The sequence below is a fragment of the Psammomys obesus genome, unplaced genomic scaffold, assembly GCF_907164565.1.
Source record: "Psammomys obesus unplaced genomic scaffold, mPsaObe1.curated_primary_1811, whole genome shotgun sequence".
NCBI lineage: Eukaryota > Metazoa > Chordata > Mammalia > Rodentia > Muridae > Psammomys > Psammomys obesus.
Genome location: NW_026585895.1, coordinates 18,780,273 through 18,805,910, shown reverse-complemented (window position 1 = coordinate 18,805,910; position 25,638 = coordinate 18,780,273). Strand labels below are relative to the sequence as shown.

Sequence of the window (25,638 nt, the reverse complement as noted above, 5' to 3'; positions counted from 1 at the left end):
TTTTTTTCTCTCAATTGTTTGAGTAACTACTTAGAACAATTTGTAGAGGAAAGGCTGAAGCTGTGCTTGAGTCCATTAAAAACAGTTTTCCATTACCACCTGGGCTTCATCTAACCTTCAAAAGATATTGAGTTTTGATTTTGAAAACTGCACTGGTTATGTTTTAAAACACTTCTTATTCTGGCTGATGCTCCTGTTACCCTGTCTTTGACCAGCGAAAGGAAGCTCCTTCTGGTTGACAGATTCGTAAACAGTCATGCATCTTTTTTTTATTTCATTAAATGATGATAAATTCTCACATCATACTTTTTTGCTCCATGTCTGAAATTTCTCCAAAGCATACCACAGAAAGATATCTGTAGCCTAAAGTGTTTGTTGGTGATATGTTCAATGAGCTATGCCTTTATTTCATCACAACAAATATAACTAGAAAATATATTTTTAAATTTTTTGATGATGAATAATAGTTTTAAATTTATGCAGGTATTTCCAATTCAATTTTAGAACTATACAAATTTATTATATTTCCTTTATTTCATGTCTAAGCTATTAAATTTTTTAGATTTATTTTATTTTATGTGTATGTTTTATCTGCATGTATGTCTGTGTACCATGTTAATATCTGGTGCCAGCATATGTCAAAAGAAGGCATTGTATTCCTGTACCTGGAGTTTCAAATAGTTGTGAGCTACTATGTTGGTTCTTGGAATTGAACCTGGGTCATCTGCAAGAACAGGTGCTTTCAACCACTGAGCTAACGATGACACATGGAGGGGAAATGCTGACTGTGATGGTACATGCCTGTAATCCAAGCTTTTTAGAAACAGGAGCAAGAAGACTGATGCAAGTCGAAGGCAAGTTTGGGCTCCATAGTGAGACCCTGTCATAAAACAAAAAGAAACAAAACACAAATCCCCAGGGCAAAGAAAGTAAGTAAATGAAATATGGTACATAGAATTAATTAAAAATGACCATTAGGCAGATAGAAAATTTCTCCTATTACCTATTATTTAATTATTTCTTAATTTTTTGGAATAACAGCAAGCATGAGAATGTTCAAATCTGGCTAAGAGAATGGCCCAGCACCCGCTGATAAGCCAAATGGCCTGAGTTTGATCCCTGGAATCCACATCAAGATCAAAGGAAAGAAGCAACTCTACACCATTGTCCTTTGACCTCCATATGCATCCATGCCTGCATACACACACACACACACACACACACACACACACACACACACACAGAGAGAGAGAGAGAGAGAGAGGCAGAGACAGAGAGACAGAGACAGACAGGCAGACAGGCAGAGAGAGACAGAGACAAACAATTTTTTTGAAAGTTCAAATCAAATAACTAATGACAAAGTTGAGATTTACGCTTATGTATTAGTTATTTTTCTGTTTTGTCATGGTATTTTATCATAACTAAAAGCAACTTAAAGAACCAAGGGCTTATTTAACCTTATGGTTCCAGAGGAATAGAGCCCTTACAGCCCTGAAGGCATAGAGTGGAGACAAGAGAAAAAAAGCTGGCTATGAATAATATTTCCATTCATACACAGGAAGCAAAGAGAGAGAACGGGAAGTGGGTGAGACTATGAACCGTCAAACCCTGCCTTTTGTGACATACTTCTTCCAGCAAGGCTCCACCTCCTAAGGGTTGTATAACCTCCCCAAATGGCAACTGAGGATAAAGTATGAAAACACATGAATCCATGAGTGATTTCTCATGCAAACCACCACACCTTGTAACTTTGTTCTTAGACCCTGCCACCTAAAACCGAGCCATCGCTTCAGCCCTACCTTCCAGATCTTAGTTTAATAAAAGAGTTAGAGCTGGTTTTGCACACAGGACTCTCAACAATTCCTGTATGTTGAATCAGTGGCAGAGGAAATTGTCCAAGAGTTCCCTTCATCTTCCTTCAGACCTGAACTACAGAAATCTAGTTGTGATCTGTTCAAATCCACTCCATGGATTATCCTCTTTCCTTTCCTACCCTATCCCCATTTAAAATTGTCTGTCATGGGACAATCCATATATTCTTAATTCTTATTTTGTATATTTTGTATGAGGTCATCTAAGTTCTACACAGGAATGAATTGGGCTGGGTTCTGGCTGCATATGACTGAAATGTCAGTGCTTTGGAGGCTGAGGCAGGAGGGTCGGGATTTCAAAATCAGCTACTGAATAAGATGCTGTTGAAAGAAAGGAAAAGAAAGGAAGACAATGGGGAAGGAGAGACAGACAGACAGATACACACACAGAGGAGAGACACATACCAACAGGCAGGGGAGGGGTCAGGCCAGAAAGAGTGGCGTATGCTTACAATCCTAGTGCTGGAGAGGTAGGAGAAAAGCTAGGGTTCACTAGCCAGCCAGCTTCGTCTAATCCTGAAAACTCCAGCTTCCGACGAAAGACTTTGTCTCTGAAACAAAACGAAATAAAAATTTCTTAAGAAACGTATTTTTGAAAGAGTTTGATAGTTGTCCAAAGAAAAATACCCAAAGTTCACCCCTGACCTGCGCTTGCATGCACACACGTCTGCAGCTGCCCATAAGTGACCAACATGCACACAGACGTATGTATATAAAAGGAAGGAAAGAAGAAGGAGGTGGCCGAGGCTCATGCTCTGAGATATTTAATCACCATGTACTTTTTGTTTATCTGCGCACTTTTAAGAGGTCGTGCAACAAGGAGTAACGGCTGTGTTTTATCTGAACAGACACACTAGGCAGAAGCCAGAAGCTCTGCAAGGGGGAGACCCTTGAGGGTATTCCATGCATTATGTGTATATCACACCCGTCACACCTCTATTTAAGTTATCCAAGACAGAAGAAGGTTCACGAAATTAAAGGAGTATCCCTTGCTAACCTTGGTCTGTGATAATGCCTTGGAATGTTTATTCACACTGGGTTGTTCCTTTTTCTGTCATTTGCACTCAATATCCAGACTAGAGAGGAAGAAAAGCTACAGTCTGCTGCAGAGGCTAGGGAATGTTCAAAGAGGAGGAGTTATGGGTAGCAGCTTAAGATTCTGCTGGACTCTGGAGTGATGGGGAGGGGATGGCACCATCATCACTTTCTTTTTTTCTTTTTCTTTTTTTAAAATCTTTTATTAATTACACTTTATTCATTTTGTACCCCCCATAAGCCCCTCCCTCCTCCCCTCCTCATCCCACCCTCCCTCCCCTTTCTGCATGCATGCCACTCCCCAAGTCCACTGATAGGGGAGGTTCTCCTCTCCTTTCTGATCTTAGTCTATCAGTTCTCATCAAAAGTGGCTGCATTGTCCTCTACTGTGGCCTGGTAAGGCTGCTCCCCCCTTAGGGGGAGGTGATCAAAGAGCAGGCCAATCAGATTATGTCAGAGGCAGTCCCTCTTCCCATTACTATGGAACCCACTTGGACACTGAACTGCCATGGGCTACATCTGTGCAGGGGTTCTAGGTTATCTCCACGAATAGTCTTTGGTTGGAGTATGAGTCTCTGGGAAGTTCCCTGTGTTCAAATTATCTTGTTCTGTTGCTCTCCTTGTGGAGTTCCTGTCCCCTCCAGCTCTTACTATTTCCCACTTCTTACATAAAATCCATCATCACTTTCTTAGAATCAGATTTGCTAAGGATTAATTTTGATCCTCTGACTTTTTCTCCAATGTTAATGAAGGTACATATTTCATGCTTTCTTTAAAATTTTCAGTTTATTTTGTATTTAAAAGGAAGGAAAGAAGAAGTGGATGGCCACAGTTCCTGCTCTTAGATATTTAATCACCATGTACTTTTTGTTTTGCCATGTACTTTTAAAAGGTCATGCAACAAGGTGTAACAGTCAGGGACTGAACCCTGGGCCTTGCTGTTGCTAGACAGCTGCTGTATTAATGAGCAACATCCACACCCCCAGATGTGTCTGCCTTAAACAAGGAAATCAACAATATATCAGATACCATAATAGCATTTCACAGAAAATAATTTTGAAAAAATAGATGAGCACAGTTATCTATATAACAGATGATGATCCATTACAGCTGACTATGTACTGAGCTAACTCTGAGAGGCTATTTTTATCCAGGGGCAGAGCGTGCAGACACACAGCTGGTGTTTAAAGAAGAGAGACAGTGTTAGGTGAAATAATCCAATAGCTGAAGAAAAGCTATTGAGGTCTGAGAGAGCATGGATTAAACTATGTGGGTCAATGCATAAGTCACCGTCATGGGAGCTACTCAGCCCCATTCCTACCTAGCGGGTGCATCTCCCACTTAAAGCTATGAGCCCAAGATTTGCTTTCATGCACATTGGAAGCCTCATGGGTTTCTCATTTCTCAGAATGCAATTCAGAATGTAAGTGACCAAGTACATGTATGCCGAAAGCTTATATCTGAATCATTCATAAGAGGAGAAGACCTTTTGTGTTGGAAAGTGAAACGATAAGGTGTGGGGTAAAGGATGGGTGTGTTGAGGGTCAGGGACCTTCTAGAGGCGGAAGCACTGGGCACTCTCTAAGGAAGATAGAGGAAATATATCCCGTTCATTTTAAAAACTGAAAAACAGAAAGAGTAGAGGTGGAGTGTGGAGGGCAAAGCCTGAATATTGGTGGAAGGACCTTTGGAGGGACTCAGGCTTCAAAAAAGAGGCAGCAAGAGGTACAGACATATGCACTTTTTGAAGTGAGTACATTCTTACAGAAATGATGAGAGGTTGTGTATTCCATATCTAGAGTAGCTGCTTTCAACCTGTGCATCATGATCCCTTTCACAGGGGTCACATATCAGATGACCTGCATATATTTACTTTATGATTCATAACAGTAACAAAATTACTCTTATGAAGTAGCTACATAAATAATATCACGTTTGTGGGTCTCTACAATATAAGGAACTGTATTAAAGGGTTGCGGGGTTAGGAACGTCTTGTGGAGCTTCATGTAAGAGGAAGAGTAGCTACAGTCTTTCTCCAGGAGCAAAGAAGAGCATGAAGAAGCAAACCAGAAATTCTGTGGAAATTAGAGTGCGGGCCTTTCCAAACTGTAGGATGGGGTTTAAGATGAAACTTGAATAAATCATCTGGGACCAGGCTCCCTCAGAGGACATTTAAGGCACACACAGCAAAGTATTTATTCCTAAGAAACTTTTTACATGACTCTAACATTTTTAATGGCTTTCTTTCTTTCTTTTTTTTTTACGGTGTCCTCCAAAAGGTCATATTGTCTCTGACAGAACATCTCCTGCTGTGTTTCTGCAGCCCCTCCAACAAACCCTGGGGGTAGGGGTTCCTCTTCTAATTTCCTTCAACATTTGGATCTACTCTTCTTCTCTTGTCTATTTTTAAAGCTTGAAAAAAAAATTTAAAAAACTTCCTGACACAGTGACTGTGGAAACCTTGCTATTCCCCATACAGTGGTTTTGCAGGCTCTGCTTTGCCCTAGATGACTGCGTTTACAATAGTTTTGACTCCATTTTGAGGGAGAAGGATGACTCATCACCTACCCAGCACAGAACGATAAATGACTCATTCCTGGAAATAGAAAGGTGCTACCCTGTCAGTATAAGGTGATGAGCTGAGATGTTTTGGGGCACATGAGTATATTGAAATCGTAGCAGGGAAACCAGGCCCACGAACTTATCAGACATGCTAGACCAAGGGTGTGTACTACACCACCTTGACCTCATAAAGTGGCAGCCACCTAACCGTGATAATATAGCCTCACACTAACCCATCATCTGCTACCTGGTATGTGTCAAGTACTAGGGATGTCCCACTGTTCCTAGAACTTTGGCATAGCTCTGTCCCCTGTTGTTAAGGTAGCTTACCCAGCTGCCTGTCCAGCCACAGGCTTGCTGTTTGCCCACCTAAATCTGGACCTGCTCTGCAGTTTTCTGTTGCTGCTATAGCTCCTGCTTTTCACCTCAAAGCTGCACTCTGCAGCTTCCTTCTTAAATCTGATTCCAGCAGCTCCCTCATGGCCCTGGCTTGCCTGCTGTCTTAGAACTGCAGGCTCTTTCTCACTTCTGAAACCTCTTGAATTCTGCTGAAGGCTCTTTAACCTGGATTCATCTTTTAAGCCATAAATATGCATATAGACATACTGACATATAATTTGCTGTGTGATATTAGAGTCGTTAGTAATTAAGACTGAAGTAAAAGAGCTTGCATTTGCCTTGGCAAAGTTAGGTATTCTAGGAAAAATCACCATCATTGAAACTGCTAAGCCTTACACATTTATTGTTATTCAATAAATTCTGACCTTATGGAAAGTTACATATGCGTTCATCAATGTTTCTGGGCTAGTGTTCCCAGGACAGAGGAACATGCCTATAATCCCATCATCACCCAAGTGGTGGAGGCAGGAAGGTCAGAAAAGTTTGAGGTCATCAGCTGCGTAGCAGGTTTGAAGCCAGATTGGTTTAAGTAAGACCGTGTCTCAAAAGAATCAAAGACAAAACAAAACAAAAATGAATGGGATGGCATTGAACTCATTTCGCAATGTTTCAAGGCAGCAGAAAACACTGAACCCAAGGACACAGAACTCAACTTTTAGTGTACACTGCAGAAAGGACCATAGTTTAAGGGTAGAATTTAGGTTTGAGGAGCATGATCTATTAAGTTTAGCTGAGCCAAGCAAACGTTGATTGTTTTAAGTTGCCCATCCTAGTCTTAACCTAGCCAGCCAGAAAATGTTTACTGAGTGATTGTGTGGAATAAGATAGGTAGGCCTCCACTGGCAAAAAATAAATATGATATGACTTTTTTCTTAAGGCGCTTATAATTAAGAAAGTTGCATGAAGTGTTCATTTAGCAATTGAAACAGCTGAAAAGATCAGCCCAGGTAAATATGTATGTGCTTGAGTCATTTGAAGAATAATATGTGTAATTTTTCTAACAGTTCCATACATTGTAAGGTAACCCAGGAAGCTGCTTTATTTCAACCAGGTTTTTGGATAAATGCATATTTTACACAAAGTTTACTGAATGACAACCATTCAGTTGGAAAAAAACCAATAAAATATTTTGATTGGTATTGATACTTTTAACTTGTTTCTCTTTTATACTATAAAACCCATGCCAAATAATTATTTATTATATTATAAGGCACAGTGCTACAGGTTACAGAGAACATGAGGCTTTAAAACACAATGTGTTCCCAAGGATTATTTTTTTCATCTGGTTGGCTAAACAAAGTTCCTTCGTATTATGATAATGATAAAAATTACAGAATTACAAAGGAGAAAGGAACCAGTTAGGGCTGTTGAGGATGGCACTTGGAGGGAACTGATAGATTGATGGACTTCTGGTGGAGGTGGGTAGGTTTTTCAGATGGGAAAAGTATAAGAATTCAGGGGCAAGTCTGAAAGGTACTTAGACTTAGAGCAGCTTCAGTGTGAAGAAATGGCTAGTGATGTTAGGATAAACGAGTCCTTCTCTTGTAGTCATGGTCATGAATATTCTGGACATGTAGTGCAAATTTTGAATAGTTCCCGTGGAGATTGTACTTTATCCCAGGAGAGTTTCAAGGAAAGATTTTGAGCAAGCAAGTGATGCTACCAAAATACAGGTTTAACGAGGTGGTTCTTGAGGTGAGACAAATTATTTTGGAGAACAAAGTTTCTGAAAGCAAAGGCTTAGGGGTCTTGCTTGTGTCTGGATATAATTTGGTAGAGATTAGGGTAGAATTGAGAATGAAGGACAGGCCAAACCCAGTGCTTGTTGGCCAATGTAGTTTTGCTTTAATGGCACACTTACACATTGCTATAAATGAATAACAGTACAATGAAAAGGCTTATCAATAATCTTCATGGTAGACCAAGAAACATTCATGGAAAAATAGTTATGAGAGCAGCATGAATTCACTGTATGTTTGACTTACACAGTTCATGCAATATTTGAAGCAGGACACCTGATTGGGAATTTAAGTCCCTTGAAAACTTTCTATACTTCTATGAAACTGGTGTATTTTCTTCTGTCTCCCACTGAGGATCATGAAGCTCAGACTTCCTTGGAAGCTTGAAGGCTAAGACTCAGGCTTTCAGCTCCTCCACCACAGCTGTGTTGACTTTAGGCTATAGTCTCTCTTTCCCCTTTGTTCTTAATTCCCCTGCCCCTCCCTACATCTTTGCTGGCGTTTTGTCCTGACCCCTAAACAGATGTCTCTATCTGGCACTCTCAGCCTGTAAGCAGATGTCTTCTTCATCTAGGACTTTCTTCGCCCAAACCCTGAGCTTATAAAAATGTGGTCCTTTGCCAACAAAACCGGGCATCACCTGGCCACTTTGAATTTTTAGGCCCCGCTAGAGAGAAGCAATCTTTGGGGAGAGGCCTGAATGTTGAGCTAAGTCTTCCAGGTAATTCTCTGGCAGATCCTGAAGTTTGATTTAATTTAATAGGTAACTCTCACTCTATTCTGGTCAGTGTGTTCTCCTGCTGATGGAGTCTCTGCTCTATTAGGATTGTTTGCTCTGTTATTCTGATAAAGTCTGCATGTACTGTCTAGAGTATAAGAACTCTTTGTGTCTTCTGTCCTGGGTATCGGGCTTCACACGTGCTCAGCTCAAGGGGAACTAGTGGCTCTATATTGCTAGGCCCTCTTCTTACTTTTTCTGTAACCTCCTTGTCTCAGCTCCTGAGTAGGTAGGATCAGATAGCCATGTCCTTTGGCCTTGCCGTAATATATAGACACACACATTCCCAGAGGAGGCCATCTGCTTGTGGTAGTTAACTACACTGGGAAACATCAGCCCGTGCCTTCTGAGTGCTGGGGTTAGAGGCGCGCACCACACATCTGGCTTACGGGTTACTTTCTTCGGCAGGCTTGAGCCCATAAAGCTGGAGCTTGCTTCTGTCTTGAAGTGAATGTATGACTTCAGCAGAGGAATCGTTGGGATTTTCTTGGCTCACCTAAACTCAGACTCCTCATGGGGAAGAAAAAAAGGTGATGAGTGCTGCTTGTCCCCTGTGCTGCTTGCTGGTACTGGAAATGGTCTAAACATGAGGAAGGTCACCTGCTCTGAGTTCTGAATATGATTCTAGGCAGGACTGAAATGAAAGATTCTAAGCCAACTGGATAAGAACACAATTCCTAAGTGACACAGGTGCTGTCTGATGTATCTATGTTTCATGGAAATGTACTGCTAGATACGTGTTTTAGTGTGTCCAGTACTGTTCTCATCAACCCGTTTAAACTTTAGAAGGTTAGAAATACTTTAGTAGTTTAGTGGTATGGTGGTTTAATGAATTGGAGGACAGCCTGGGAGTTGCTTTGTGAGCAGCATGGGAGGAGTGGGCTTTTGTGGAGATACCTTACTAAATGAAGGCAGGATGGAAGGTTAGGCTGTATTTTGCCACCCCACTTCCATGCACTCCAACAAAATAGCTGTGAGTCCCTAAACTTTATCCTATCGCAATGTAAAATATGTTGGCAATACATGCTCCTGATAACTGGGTCAAAGGTGGTTTTGTTTTTCATTTGTTTCATAACGAACAAACACATATTTATTGGATATTAAAGATGCATTTGGTTCCTACCAGGGGATTTTTTTTTTTTTTTTTGGTCTAGCAGCAGATTCAAGGTTAACATGTCTGAAGCAATACCCAGAGTACAAAATGATAGATTGTCAAGTATTAAATTGCATTACCCTTGATGCACTTTGTTCCCTCTTGGTGATCTCCTTCACCTCTGACGACGTTTTCTAATAAGTGAGTGGGTAGGCCAGTGTTTCTCAGTCTTCAGTGGTCTGTGAATAAACTGCCGCAAATATCTCTTATACTTCATTTGTGTGGGATGAAAGAATTCTCAAAACTATTTTCACACATACCATTCTAAAAGCACCTACTTATTTTAAAAAATGCACAAGGGTTTAAAATGTATGACCCTGAGTGGGAATGTGAAAAAAAAATGTGTAAATTAAATATTGGAAAACTATACAGCCAAATGGGCTTGTATACTTCGGTAATTTGGATGATATTTTAGTGCAGCAAAATTTGCCACCAGCCCCTGGACCTGTTAAGGTATGTTCCTGGGGCCATTGTCTATTTAACATTTATTTGTATCATTTTTAATTATGTGTAGGTGTGGCTATGTGCTTATGAGCAAGAGGCCAGAGGATTTTGGATCCCTTGTAAACTGTAGTTATGGACAGGTATGAGAAGCCTGATGTGGGTGTTGGGAATTGACTCTGGTCCTCTGGAAGAGCAGAGAGTGTTCCAAGGCTGAGCCATCTATCCATCTTTTTTTTTTTTTTTTTTTTTTTAGGCCAGCGGTTCTCAACCTGTGGGTCCTGACCCCTGCGGGCGTCAAAGGACCCTTTCCCAGAAATCACATATCCAATATCCTGCATATCAGACATTTACATTGCAATTTATAACACTGGCAAAATCAATGAAAATAATTGTATGTTTCGGGGTGACTTTAACATGAGAATCTGTCTTTAGGGTCACAGCACTAGGAAGGTTGAGAACCGCCGCCTTAGGCCTTTCTTACTGTGCTGTTTGATGACTCAACACTTACCACATGATTGAAACGACCGTGAAACAGCTTTATATAGATTCTGGGGGCTCTCTAGCTTGTGTATTATATTTTAAAAATATGTCCATATTAACTCTGCTTGTGATATTATCTCATAATTTAGGAGTGGGACGGCCAAAACTGATTGAAATACAAATAATACATATATTCAGTTTTCTTTATTTTTTTTTGTATTCCAATAAAGAGTGTAAGCAAGCAAGTCCTGATGCATGTCAGGGATCATTTTGTGACAGAGACTAACATAGGTGGATAATAGGACGAGGCATCGGCATCTCAGAGAACACGCATTTTCTTTAAAGTAGCCGGCTCACTGGAAGACGCTGAGGTTCCAAAGGGAAGGTTGTATTGTCGGTTGCACGTGAGACTGGGAGATGTTTGTGGGGGAGATGTCAGGAAAACAGTAGAACATTTCCTGCCCGTGGGTGCAGTCCTGAGGATTGGTGATAGCCATGACGAAGCCCACGACCATCACCACTGCGCCAACCGGAAGCATGACACAGGCCATTATCTTATCTGACTGTGTCCATGGTCCTTCGGATAATTTCAGATAACATGCTGAGGGGATGATAAAAATCAAAGGAGCCGCACAGAGCACACCCTGTGTGTTGAAGACAGGACACAAGTTAATGTTAGAGGGACACTTAGTTTGGGTCATCGCTTACATTGTTTTGTTTTTCTGAGGCAGGGTTTCACTATGTATTCAAGGTTGGCATCAAACTGGCAGTAATCCTCCTGTCTGATAGACAAATTGGTAAAAAATAAAAATTATAAAATAGTCCAAAGTTTTAAAAATATTTTTTGTTACACATATTTAAAGTTTGGTAGGTTCGGTTGAGGCAAACAAAGAAAAGAAACAAAATGTCAGGGTAAGACTTAGATGTAGGCTTTTCCTTTCCAATGGAGTAGCTACAAATGGAAAAAAGAAAAACAGAATAATGTACAGCAAGCCTAAGGGCAAATGGCAAGAAAATAAAGCAGATGACAAGGCGGACTTCTGGCAAGCTTGAAACCCACTTTTTCAGTCGCATAATCTTTCCTAATACTATCTAGAAATTCCTGCATATCTACAGTGCCTTTCAAATCTCAGTGGTGTATTTGCCATCTGTGTACAAAGAGAGACATTGGGAAATTGGATGGGCATTTATCTTTTCTCTTCTGTTTGAAAGTAGTTCCCGTCTGTGTAGAAAGAAAAAAATTAACTCCCAGGCTTAGCATGAAATCCCATTTCTAAGTCTTCTTTCAAGTAAAGCTAAATGCACTAATTATACCAGAAAACTGACAGTGGAACTAACTGGCTGTAACTAGCTACCCTCCTACAACCAGTTGCCAATAAATCCAACCTAAGGCGGGCTGTCAGACTGAAAATTAAGGGCAGTAGAGTTGTTTATTGTAAAATTGAGGACATGCACTGACTTCAAAGGGAAAGAGATTTTTCCCTTTCAACAGAACTAATTCTTATGAGAAACTTTGCAAATGTTGTAAATGTTAAAAAAGTGTTTTGGGTAACACATTTTTTTTTCTTCACATCAGGTGTTATGTGTTAACTAAAACATTAAAATTTTCTGACAAATATTCTTCTTACTTCATAAAGTTTTTTTTGGGGGGGGTAAGTAAATCCCATTGTGTATATTGGAGGTTGACAACATGGTTCTATGGGACACATGTGGACAGCATGTTACTATGACGGGACAAATTTAGAATAAAAGTCAATTACTTTTGCACACGTGAAAAGGACAACTGGATACCTACCATTTAACCCAATTCATGAATGCAGTACACAGACACAGCTGTTTGTCTTTATTGTTGCACATTCAGCCTCTAGACTTGTTTAGACCATCTGCTGCTCTGCATGTTTTGCTGCACACCTCTGCTTTTCCTACCTCCCGACCCCAAACCACGTTTCTAGTTTCTGACTCTATTTGCATTTCCCTTTGAAAATTGAATTCCACATAATTAGCAAGATCATGCTTTTTTTTTTTTTTTCAATTCTGCGTCTAGCTTTTTTCACTTAGCATGATGCTCATTCACGCAGTGGCAAAGGAATGGTTTCCTTCTTTTTAGAGGTATTTTCCCTTGTGTACACAAGCTCTGTTTTCTTTTCTCATTCACTGTTGATAGGCATGTGTGTTGTCTCCCTATTTACCTAATGCAGATAGTGCTGCCGTGAATATGACGTGTAGATGTACCTATGAGATGGGCAGTCGGTAAACCATGGAGAGAGAGAGAGAGAGAAAGAGAGAGAGAGAGAGAGAGAGAGAGAGAGACTGCTGGCTCTGTGGCAGTCACATTGCTGAATTTCTTCAAGAACCTCCATAACTTTTCCCATAATAGCTGACAAAATGCCTTCCTACCAAGGGTGTACCTTTGCTAACATCTGTTTCCTCTTGTCTTTTGATAGTACTATCTAAATAAGTGTGGAATGATGTGCCAATAGTGGTTTTAACCTGCAGTCTTCTGAGGACTGTGTTATAGTTGATTATACTTGACATCCTTTTTTATGTTTTCTTGGAGAATGTTCAGCTTACTTGTCTTTTGTATATTTATTCACTTTTTAAGGACAAGTTCTCACTATGTAGCCCTGGCTGGCCTACACTCACTATGTAGATTGGACTGGCCTCTAACTCATAGAGATCTGTTTGCATTTTCTTTCTGAATGAATGCTTGGATTAAAGACGTGCCACCCCACCTGGCATTTATTTATTACTTGTGTATTTCTTTATTTTATTTATGAGACAAGGTCTCATGAGTTGCACAGTACTTTTAAAGGTATCCTTCAGAATCAATCAATGCAAATTGAGTTTGAACTTAGGTGATATAAAATTACATATTATACCTTAAGCATCTTTAAAAGAACAGGTTTCTTAATACTGTGCAATAAAATTATGTTTTTATACTGAATTCTACCTTCATGCTAGAAGTTTTCAATAGTATACTTCTTATATTAGTTTTTACACACACACACACACACACACACACACACACACACACATAGTTACAGATAAATGGCTTTGTGGGATCAGACTATCCAAGGTAGTACCTAAAAACTTGAGGGAGAATGGTATAGATCACACTGTCTAGAAAATATTTCCTTGGTAAAAAGTTCAAGAATGAGAAGATACTAAGACCAATATTGCATTCTAATTTAAAAAAAATATAGGGTGGAAGAGAAGGCTCAGTCATAAGATTCTCACTATGGGAGTTTGAGGACCAGAGTTCTGATCCCCCAAACCCATATAAATACCAGCCGGGGGTAGTGTCCTAGCCTTCGAAGATGGAGACAGGACCCCAGAGCAAGCCAATTAGAGGCTTGCTGTACTGTCAAGCTCTGTGTTCAACTGAAAGATCCAGCCTCAATCAAGAAGGCAGAGGAGCAGTTGGAGATGATTCCCTACATCAACCTTGGTCTTGCACATGAATGCGCATGTACATTCAGACACATATATGCAACATATGTGCAAGCATGAATATATACACATGTCTCTCTCACACACGCATGCACACACAAACACACACACACACAGAAAAATAAAAACAAGGGGACTGAAGAGACGGTTGGTTCAGTTGTTAAGATCATGCACTGCTCTTCCAGAGGATCTGAGTTTGATTCCCATGGCAGGTGGCTCACAACCACCTGTAACTCCATCTTCAGGGAATCTGACACCTTTGGAATTCTTAAACACCCACACTAACGTGCATATATGTGTCCCTCCACCTCCAGATACTTACAAATAATTAAAAACTAACTAAGTAAATCTATGAGAAAAAAAAGATCGATAGCTTGTTTTGCCATATAGCACCTGGATAGACAAGTATTTATGAAGGCACATAGCAAATAAAAAAATTATATTACCAAATGGCTGAAAGTAAATGGACTGTGAACTGTCAATGGTACTTTGAATTAAGCAGTGGAAAATATTATGGAAATGTCAGGAGCTACTGATGAGAATGAGGGCAGGATCTCCCTGGGTGGGCCCCTTGCTGCTGCCCTCCAGGTAGGATAATCAGTGCTCCACTGGAATAGGCCTCAGGTGCCAGGATTCTCAGACAGGTCATCCTTAGTCATTTGCATCAGTCCTATTGGGGTGACTGCAGTGAGGAGGAGCCCCCAGACTTTTGGGAGTGGTGAGGGTGACAGTGTGACCCACTTCTGATAGTCCCTGCCTCTGTCCCTACTTTTACCTCTCGAGTGAGGTATGTGGTTTCCCTGGGTATAAGGGCACAGCTTCTGGGATCACCAAAGACCCTGCAGTACCAGCCTGCCAGCTGCTCCACCCTAGAAGCCAGAAGGGTCCACAGAACAGGTAAACAGGATCCTTGCTCCTTGGAGAGCAAAATCAGGCTGGGCAGTGATAGCTGGTGCTTGAAAGGTAGGACTTTCTCTGAAGTCCCTTTCTCCTTGCTATTGGTCCTTGCCTCCCTTGAAAGCCTTCCCTTCAGCCTCCAGAGTATACCCAATGACCCCCTTCCTTGGGACAACTGCTGATGAAGCTCAACTCCCTGAAGTGCAGGGCCACGCCCACCATCTTCTGCCCTCCTGTGGCAGCCATATTTGGGTTGTTCCTGGTTCTTTGGCTCTGCTGAGGAGTACTTCTGGATGTCCCTGGGTTCCTCGGGCTCCTTTTACCCCTTCCTCTGTCTTCCTCCTCTTCTATCACTGCAAATACTTCAAAGCAGTAATGAAAAAAAAAAAAAAAAGACAGAAAGTTATCTGTCTTTTAAATTTCTTCTTTATATTCAATGGATACTCATGAAATTTCTTTCTACAGCTTGGGAAAAAATAAAAAGTCTCCAGCCTAGGAAGTATGCTGACTTGGGTTCTGGTTTATTCACTTGCTGACTATGCTTCTCTCGCTGGGTTCTCAGTGGCCTACTCTCTTCCTGTCAAGGAAGCAGCACACAGTGCTTTGGGGGAGGTGGGGCTAGTTCCTGTGGCCACAGCACCAGCTTTTTTTTTTTTTTCTTTTCTTCTTCTTTTTTTTTTCTCCTTTTCTTTGTACTACAAGTAGAAACCCATAGGGCCCAATTACTGCAGATACATTCTCTTCCCTAACAGCAACCTCCAGCCAAGATTCTGGAGTCTTGCAACAGAACAGGTCAAGGACTTTTTCTTTGCTTCTAAAACGGATTCTTTAAAATTGAGACCTTCTCAGCTTTAAGAAGATTTCATTGCTGTCCTCTGCTATGAAAACAATGAAACAAAGGGGGATTTCTAAACGGGCTTTGATTTTTGACCAGACAACCCAAATAACTTACCCTATCTTTATTTAGCTTTACCAATAACAGTAATTTTAAATTATGCACAATCTGATTCGAACAAACATCTCATATGCGTGGGTGATTGTCATATCTAAAAAAGCCACAAGAGACAAGGGTTTCTCAAACACTCTGCTGAGTGACCTGATGAGGTTCTGATTGTTTATATCCCCATACACAAATCTTATTATTTAATGTGAAAGCTATGAACAAAAAAAAATGAACATAAAAATCTTGAGTTCCAATTTACTGACAGTCTGGCATTTACTTTAGTCCATTAAAAATAGTTTCATAAGTAGCACGGATTATTCTTAAAACTTATTTAAAGATAAACTTAATCTCTCTTTCTTACTCTGGCCACCCACCATTTTTTTTTCTGTGCTGTGAATAGGACCCAGACACTTGAATAAGTTAGACAAGCCATCTATCACTGAGCTATATCCTCGGATTTTGTGTGCAGGACAAACAAGATATATTCATCTGTATGTCGGTGTGTTCTTGCACATGGAGGCTAGGTGAAGACTTTTGGTCTCCTGATACTTCAATCTCTGCCTTATTCCCTAAAGACAGGGACTCTCATTGCACCTGAAACTTGCAGTTTCAGATTGACTAGCTATTGGGGCTGGAGAGATGGTTCGGTGAGAAAAGCACTTGCTGCTCTTACAGAGGGCTCATGTCCAGTTTTCAGCACACACATGGCAGCTTACATCAGTCCCTAGTTCCAGTTCCAGGAGATTTGGTGCTCATCATCTTGCCTCTATGGGTATCAGGCATGCATCTAGTATACGCACATAAATGCAATGCAGCGAAAGCATTCATACACGGAAAATACATACATTTAAAAAAACAAAATGATCTGGCTGGCAAATTGGTTCAGTGGGTAAAAGCGCTTGCAGCATAAGCTTGTGTTCAGTCCCCAAAACCCATGGTGGCAGGAGATAACCAACTCTCAGCACACTGTTCAATGACCCTAACATATGTATATAGTGGCATACATATGCCTGCTTGTTCTCCTCTCTGTATCTCTCAGTCTCTCTCTCTTCTCTCTCTCTCTCTCTCTCTCTCTCTCTCTCACACACACACACACACACACACACACCATGCATGCCTAGTGAATAAATAACTGGAAAGGTTAAAAAAATAACAACTCAGTAAACTTTCAGAACTCAAATGAGATATATCATAAAGCCAGGAAAATAAAAAAAAACAATAATAAAAACCTGGAGAGAGGTGTTGTGGCTTGAATGAGAAACAGACCCTTGTATTTGAACACTTGGTCCCTAGTTAGTGGTGCTGTTTGGGAAAGTCATAAATCTTTTCAGAGATGCGGCCTTGTTGGGGAAAGTACGTCATTGGAGGCTGGGGGAAGTACGTCATTGGAGGCTGGAGGAAGTATGTCATTGGAGGCCGGCCTCGGGGGTTTTGTTACAGCATGGTCTGGTGCTTTGTAGTCAGAGGTTAACTGTTTGCCCCTCCCCCAAGATCCTTCCTGTTCTTAGAGCAGACTATCACATCCCCAAAATGAAGTTTGTGAACTTTGACCTCCAAATTATCCCTGATTGGTTGAAAAAAGTTGCCTACATACTTGGGCAGGGCAGAACTGAGGTAGGCAGAGCTAAGTTTCAAGGATTTGGAGGACAGGAGGATCAGAGGAAGGGGAGACAGGTGCGAGACAGGAGAGGAGAAGAGGAGGCAGCGCCACCATGGGTTAGCGAGAACAAACAGCACGTGGCTGGGAGGAACCTGCTCTGAAGATCGGTGACGGAGAGAAACAGCCCAGATGAGAAACACGAGCAAGTATTTAATGGGCTACTGGAAATAATATATTTCTTCTATTACAATAGGTGCTCTTATGTCCAGTCCTAAACTGCGGTCCTAAGACATAATCAGTCATGTAATAATTTGAGCTCACTGTTCTCAGCACAGTGCCCAGTGTAGTAGACCATAGAGAAAGTCATTAAATATGTTTGCCTTCAAAGAGTTTACAGTTTGGTAAGTAAAGATAATTCATGTACAGTTCAAATATCGTGTGTTCTAAGATATTTAATGAAAGTTATTTCATGAAATTAAATGGAAACCATCCACAGGAACCAAGACTACTGTAGGATTTGAATTCTGTTTTTTCTGCTCTCCACTCTCTTTGTTTTCGAGGAAAGGTCTTGTTACACTGCTCAAACTGGATTCAAGTTATCCCCTTGCTTCGTCTCTGGAAAACTAACTAGATGGGACTAAAGGACTACATTGACACCCCAAAAGAAGGCTTTTTCCTATCGTAGATGTCATGGAAAATCCCCTAGTGTCCCTACTGTCCACGGCTTGGGGAAGTCACGTTGGCCTTGGGACAGCATAGTGATGTGAATGTGGCAGATAAACCTTCACTTGTGCTGCAGTTCTGATGGCCAGGAGTGCATGGTGAGCTGGAGTCTCTCCTGTAAACTGCCATATCTGTGGCACATGACCGGGGAATGCGAACTAGTCCCACTCGGGTTAGAAATCCTGTAAGGCCTTTGGAGAGGGAAGAATAATGACCCTGTAGCGGTGGCTTTCATTTCATTGCTATCTCATCAAATGGCCCATTATCCTAGCTGCACAAAATAGAAATGGAATCATTCTTGGTGTGCTTCTCTGTCCTGCTATGTCCCCATTGGAATTTGTCACCAACGCGTGTTAATTTGTGTATGTGTGTGTGTGTGTTCTTCATCTACACAGCAGCTAATCTTTCATGTTGGTGATAAAGGTTTAGATTTCTCTAATTTCCTCCCATCACTATATTTCTACTATATATAGAATGTTGCTCAATTACTTTATATGGTCAATAAATGAGTTCGAATTTGTTGTAGTTGGCAGCAGTCTGTAGGGTTTAGACAGACATAGAAAAGTAATCATTGTAGGAAAAGGAATGAATGGAAAAAGAGAGAAGGCAAAGGACAAGAGCAAAAATTTTGATATGGCATGGTCACAGGCTGAAAATAAATCTGGCAGCTAAGGGAGGCTTTGGAGAAGTACATTGGAAATAAGATCCCATAAAGGCAAGGGCTAGGTTACAGGGGAACAGCATTTCTGATTGCTTTGAAAGAAAAGGATCAGTTCAGACATGACACAATAGAGACTTACATCTGAGTGGTGTGAGACATGACAAAAGAAAAGTCTGGGGACAGAAAATAATATTTAAAGGAAAAGAAATGTGGGTCATCCAAAGTGATTATGTGATTGGGATAAAACTTTATTCCTTCTACAACTTTAACAAGTCTGCTAGATATTTCAGTCCCACATACAGTGAAGGGTTTAGTCAGCTTGAAACCTACCTTTATAGAATAGGGACAAAACCTGTAACCATGGAACTTTGACAACTTGAATCAGAAACATTTTTATTGTGAAGGATTTTCTTGCACATTATGAGCTATTATTGGCATCCCTGACTTCTTCTCACTATATACCCATAACATTGTTAGGCACCCAAAGATGTCTCTGTCATTATTAAGGTCTCCCTGCCTGTGTAAGGGAGCAGAATCCCTTCTCCCTTTTGAGAAACACTGCCACAAACTATATATGCTTCCGTGAAAAGCAGAGTATTGTCATTATAAAATAATTATTATTATGTTGCAAACAGGTTTCCATTATTCTTCAGAAGGTAATACTTAAAAAAAAACACTAAAAAATGGGAAAGCATATTTCGCATTAAACAGAAACATTTTAAAATACATTTTCAGAAAGGATGGAGCAAATTTTTCAATGTACTTACATTGAGTTCTAAAACTATTCCAAGGCAATCAATCAGCAATGATGCCAGCGTGGCTACAGTGATGATAACCACTGTTAAGATGATATGGAACACTGATGAAAGATTTGCACCAAAAAACACATTGGCGATTACCTGGTGAATAAGCAAATAAGACTGAGAGGTTCACTTGAGTCTTACCCGGAATGTTGAGAGTCTTTCACAGTAGCACTCTGACACTATAAAACACCACCAGGAAGGCAAGCCATCAAATCTTAGGTCACTAGGAACGTTTCTATCTTTTCAAAGTATTGATACATTCACATGCATAGCTATAATGAGTATTCTTTGCTGTGGTCTTTGTCACTCAGTGTCGTATGCTGTAGACCCAGAGCATGGTACACCAGTGTTATAATACACACATTTTTTAAGGATAAGAAAGAGTTTGAAAAATAAATGCTATAAAAATGAAATCCACAAAGAGGAAAGGCAAATTAAGATGGGTTCATCACTATCTTCCATGAACACACAGGTCAGGAAGCTAATCTATAGCCACCTAGTAGACGTACCCTGTCCTGATAAATTTATAGTAAGATGCCTAAGGGATGATTCCATTCTCAAGAATTAACATCCCAAAAGAAGACCTACAGCTCCTATAAAGAAACAAAATAGGGAAGAGTTTGTGGCCAGATGAAAAAGACCAAACAGAGTTTAGAGGGCTCTTCCATTGTCTAGAATGCTCTACCGTGGGGAGTAGAGAAGGTCCTAAATTAATGTGTAAGAAGCAGATGAAGACCCAAGTGAATGTGTAATGTGGACATGAGCACAGCCATCTCAAGGACTCCAGGGCCTCAGAATAATGTGATTGGCAGACCCTTCCCCAGGGCCCATGGGCAATTGTTGACAGAAAGTATACTCTGCCTCAAGTTCCTCCTCCCAGATGTTGACAGCCTAAGACCTTCCACGACTAGCTAACCCCCTCTCCTTACCCTGTATATAATAAGCACGTGAGTTTCCAGGCTTTCAGAGTAGGTGCCCTCCAACAGAGTAAGCATTCCCCACCTCACCCCAGCCTTTCTCCATGTGTGTCTGTGCTTCTTTATTCCCATTTCACACCGGTCAGGTTTTTAGGAACGTGGCCCCCAGAACACAGCACTGTCCGGAACACAGTACTGTCCCTTGCAGAACTCTACTTCTTGCCATTTCTGAAATGTGAGTGGCCTGTCTGAGCTTGGGGTTGGGATAAAATTTAGAGCAGAAGTACAAGCTGAGGCCGCAATGTACAGAAGAGCAGAGGAAAGAAAAAACGGAGGACAGAAAGAAGAATCTGAACAGAATGGTGACTACGTATAGAATACCAGGGAAACAAGAATTGTCAATGGAGGGGAAGGGCCAGGGGCCAGGTCCTGTGAAGATGACAACTATTGAAAAGTGATCTAGACAGATGTTGTCTGCACAGATCCGCTGCTCCACCACTGCCGGAGACCTAAGGGTGATACTAACAACTTTAGATGATATAAATTTGACCTTTGCCCAAATTTATCTTTTTTAAATACAACACTTCCATACATCTCTAAGATGGCCTTATGAGGATGAAATAGCTACTTAGGAAGCATAGAGAAAGGTTCTATCAGGGCAAACAGTGTTCCCTCTTTATATGTGCCAGGCTATTTTATCTATGAAGAGAAATGATTATGTTGGTTCTGTTTGTGTGTATATGTTTGCAGATAAGCACCAGCAGCTAGCAAGATCTATACAGCATCTGTCTGCATGGTATATGTTACCAGTGTAAAGATCTTAGTTTTGGCCTGCATAGCAGCTAGGATAGAAACTCATTTCCATGTAGGAAAGACAGAAGCTGCAGATGAAGTGTCTCAAGCCATCCACATACCTTTGACCAACAGGCCTCTAAGCCTGCACTATCTGCTCCTGTTGATCCGATCAGAACCTGGGGTACCCGGCAGATGCTGACAATTCTTGCAAAGCTTTGCAAGAATCCTGGAGTTTCAAAACCTGCAGAAAGCAACCCTTAGCTCACTCCTCTCTTCTGTGAGGAAAGAGCATAGACTTGGGTCATGCCGCTCGTGAACCTGAGCATTACTGGAGAGAATGCACAGTACCGAACATGTCCCTCCCTGACCGAGCACTGCTTCTTATTGCCAGAAGTGGTCTACAGGGAGAAACTAGCAACCTTGGGAAGCCTGCGAATCACGTAGGAGATTTAAGGCTCCGTCGGTGGTTTACTTCACACACAACACACATTCACACAGGACATTGTGTAAACAGCTTGTAGGGACAGATCCTGACGAAGCCCTAAAGGGACTCTGAAAGAAGCTCTGTGAGGCACGATGGTAGGGATATCAAGCCAACACCTTAAGAGATTCCTGACAAGCCATGTTACCCTGTTCTACACAAGCGTAGGTTCTCTTCCCTCTACATAACTACCCATATTTGTAACTGCAGAAAATTTATGTAGAACATTTATGTAACTATATGCATCCAAATATATCTGTAGACCTACAGGTTTGACTTGATGTTTGATTGCTCATGGACTATAATATATTACTTTAAAAATATAACCAATTAATCTGGCCTCTGGGAAATAAACACTGACTTATGAAGCAGCAAAGCATAATTTTGGAAATGGTTTCTTTAAACTTTCACCCTTAATTTATTTTTTGACATTCCTTTAAAAGTAAAAGCATTCGCTTTGATTTGGCTGTTCTAAAGGCTGCTATTCCCTTGGGAAAGAAGTGGCATTTTTGTGTTTATGATAATACAGACTTAACTTGGGGCATAATTTACAGGCACAACATTTAAAAAATTATTTTGTAAATATTTGAATAGTTGTTTGAATGAAAATAAGAATGGCAGGACTACATAGGAATCAAAAGCTGCAGGGAGGGAAGCTCAGGGACTAGAGAGCTTTCGGGTAGGGTTTTGGGGTAGAAAGTGCTGTTGGAACTACTAAGATAGCCTGGCAGCCAGTGTCTGCTTTGATATGTTAATAGCCACAGTCATTTGTCCCAGGTTTCTTTGGGACATAACATTAGTCACCTGTAGACTCCGATACTTTATAGCTTAAAGAGAAGTTGTATGAATGTGTCACCTGTCGTCATGTGTTTGGCATTTGGGCATTGAATTATCTGTCTTCCTAAGTAAATGTAGTGATACCAATGCTTACCTCTCTGGTCACAAAGCATTCAATCGGGTATGTCAAAATGACAGTGATGCCATAACAGAACCTTCCAAAGGTCACCAGGTCATCACCTCTGCAGTAATTTTCAAATAAGTCTCCTGGAGAACAAGAGAAAATATATTTATTTGCAAGGTGTTGGGCATAACTAACAAATGAGATGTTCTTTTGCATAAGGGTGATAGTCCATATACTTCATTTCATATACTTAAAAACATAGGTGACCAGGTCTAAATATAATATACTGCCTTTTGTAGCCCTGGGTGTATTCACTGCTGTTAAAACTAGTGCATGTTCCCCTTGAAAGTAAACTCATCACTGGCAGAGTTCTCAATTGTTTTTGATAGGCTTCCCTTAAAGTTGTGCCAATTTTTGGGAAAAAAAAAAATTTGTCCATTGTTTTCTTTCTTTTAATAACAGAATCAACTCCCTAAATTCTTATGCGTTGCCTTTATAAATGGCTTCTGGTCTTTGTTTCTAGCGATTATAGTATTTTTAACAAATGTCTATTAAAATAAACAGATTTCTCTTTGAAATGCTATTTTTAAATGGAGGACAATCCCACAAGGAAGAGTAGGCGGAGGGCACGTTGGGAGCTGGGTTTCCTGCTCTTGAAGTATACAGGTCCTGATCAGAAAGCCAGGACCACAGCAAAGAACTCCAGAGAGAGACTGTCTCAGAACATTTGATGTACCCAAAAGTGAATGCATATTCCTCTGGTTCAAAACTGAAAATAGGGGCGGTTCCAGAAAAGGCCATTAATTTTAATTATTTCCAAAGCAAATAATAAGCCACATATATCTTAGGCTAGTTCTTTCTGAGACTCTGTGTGTTTTCAGAAGTCTGGGCAGAAAGGCAGGGCTCTGACCAGCTCACATAACACATTTTAGCACATACTTGCTGAACCCATGAGCCTCTTTATTTCCTGAACATAACATGGTAGCACGTGGACACTGCAGTTGCCTGTTTTCAATTAAGTGAATTAGAACATTAGATGAAAGTCACATGTATTAAGACTCGGCTTCAGAAGAGCTTGTTTCTTTATTAAAGAGTGAGGAGGTGATCTACTTGCGCTGTCACTTTCCAAGACACAGTAAGTGACCATGTCCTTTTCCTGCACTAAGGACAGTATGTGTGCTACTTTTCTGATGCCCCTTCTGAGCAAAGAAGATGACAGCACGAAGCAGAGAACAGCTTCAACACTGATCGTGTGGTCGGCACCGTGAGAAAAGCAAGGCAGGAGGTTCCTATTGCTGACCTCCACTAATAACCGAGCCCGGCATCTTCTCTGACGTCACAGAGAATAGCAACAGTACTCCAGACTCCCCACTGCCTTACTGGCACAAATTTACCTGATAAACACAGGAGCATGTAGTTTGTGCAAACAAGACCAGATTGACCCAAAGAGAAATGAGCTAAAGAAGCAATGCCAGCCGATTCCAGCTGAAATCTAAGTTTGTTTCAGGGAATTCTAGCTAAGGAAAAGCAAACCAAAACCCAAACCAAGAACAATAACATCAAATACCTGTCGGCTTTGTTATATGAAGATGTGTGTAAGAGACAAAAATCTCTCTCTGTGTGTGTGCGCGCGTGTGTGTAGTGTGTGTATGTTTTTGTGTGTGAATGTATGTAGTGTATGCACATATGTGTGTAGGTATTTGTACATGTGTGTAGGAGGCCAGAGGAGAACATCAGGTACCCTGCTCTATTACACCCCGCCATATTATCTTTGAGATAGAATTTCTCAATGAAGCTAGGCTGGCAGCCAGGAAGCCCAAGTGATCTTTCTGTGTCCTCCTCATGTCCCAGAACAGGCACAGGCACATGTGGCCACACTTAGCTTAAAGAGCCTTTGTCACACTTCTCTTTTAGAGACAGAGGATTTCTATACAGCACAGGCTAATCATCCCCTGCCTTAGCCTCGTGGCAAGGTTTGAAACATTTCTTCTCGACACTTTCAAGGTTGGTTTTAACCACACCATCGCACCATCCTGGTACAGGTAGAAAAAAAAAAAAATATATATATATATATATATATATTATACAAATATATATAGTCTATATACAAATATATATTTGATATACAAATACACATACATATATGTATGTATAAACACACATATATGTATATATGTATGTGTGTGTATATATAGTATAGATTACTGCTTTAGTATCTCATTAATTTTTCCATTTAAAAAACTTTTTTTCTGATATATTATATATATATATATAATATATATATAATCACAGTGACCTATGATATCTATTCAGATCAAGGCATCCCAAGAATACCAAAGTGTCACAGAAAACTAAGTCAAGAGGACCCAGACACTGAGAGAGTTGTTGGAGGCTTTGTGCTGATCAAAACTTGGGAGGCAGACAGAGAACAGGGGAAAATATCTGAACTTGAGCATCAGAAGGCATGCTTTCTGGTTGTTACCAGCCAGCTGGGGCAAGTTACTTCTCTTTCTCTGTAAGCAGGAAGCAGAACTAGTTATTCCACTTACCTTCAAAGGGTTGTGGTAAGGTCAAGTGAGATACTAGGCCAGCAAAAGCTGCGGAATATATGAATCATGCCATTTGGTCTGCTGTCAGCCTACCCGGAGTATTAAACCCTTAATGATTGGATGAAAGGGTCAAAAGCAGTAAAAAGAAGACCATTTAGTTACTGGGCCTGAGAGACAGAATAAAAGAGATGTCACTTTGAACACCAGGAAAGGGTTCACTTTATAGGAAAAAATGATGTTTGTGATTTAGTCCAGAATGAGACAATTAAGCAGAAATATCCTACTACTGGAGATGCAAATGAATGCTTGAGCTAGGAGGACAGTAGGGAAATCACCCAGAGTATTTGTCAACAGAAAAGCAAGACCCAAATCTCTGGGTGGGGTGGAGGATTAGGAAGGCCTGAGGAAGAAATATATATATATATATATATATATATATATATATATATATATATAT

At 40.6% G+C, this 25,638-nt stretch overlaps 1 protein-coding gene across 1 annotated transcript in view; it reads right to left on the bottom strand.

The window, feature by feature from the left end:
- Positions 1-10,760: 10,760 nt before the first annotated feature.
- The window catches only part of Slc38a11 (solute carrier family 38 member 11), a 41,429-nt gene continuing 26,551 nt past the window's right edge, over positions 10,761-25,638 (bottom strand). The window contains exons 9-11 of the mRNA XM_055600695.1: positions 22,663-22,775; positions 19,503-19,634; positions 10,761-11,105 (exon numbers count right to left, since the gene is read on the bottom strand). Coding sequence (XP_055456670.1) covers positions 10,815-11,105; positions 19,503-19,634; positions 22,663-22,775 — 536 coding nt within the window. The 3' untranslated portion in view covers positions 10,761-10,814. The remainder of the gene's footprint in view (positions 11,106-19,502; positions 19,635-22,662; positions 22,776-25,638) is intronic.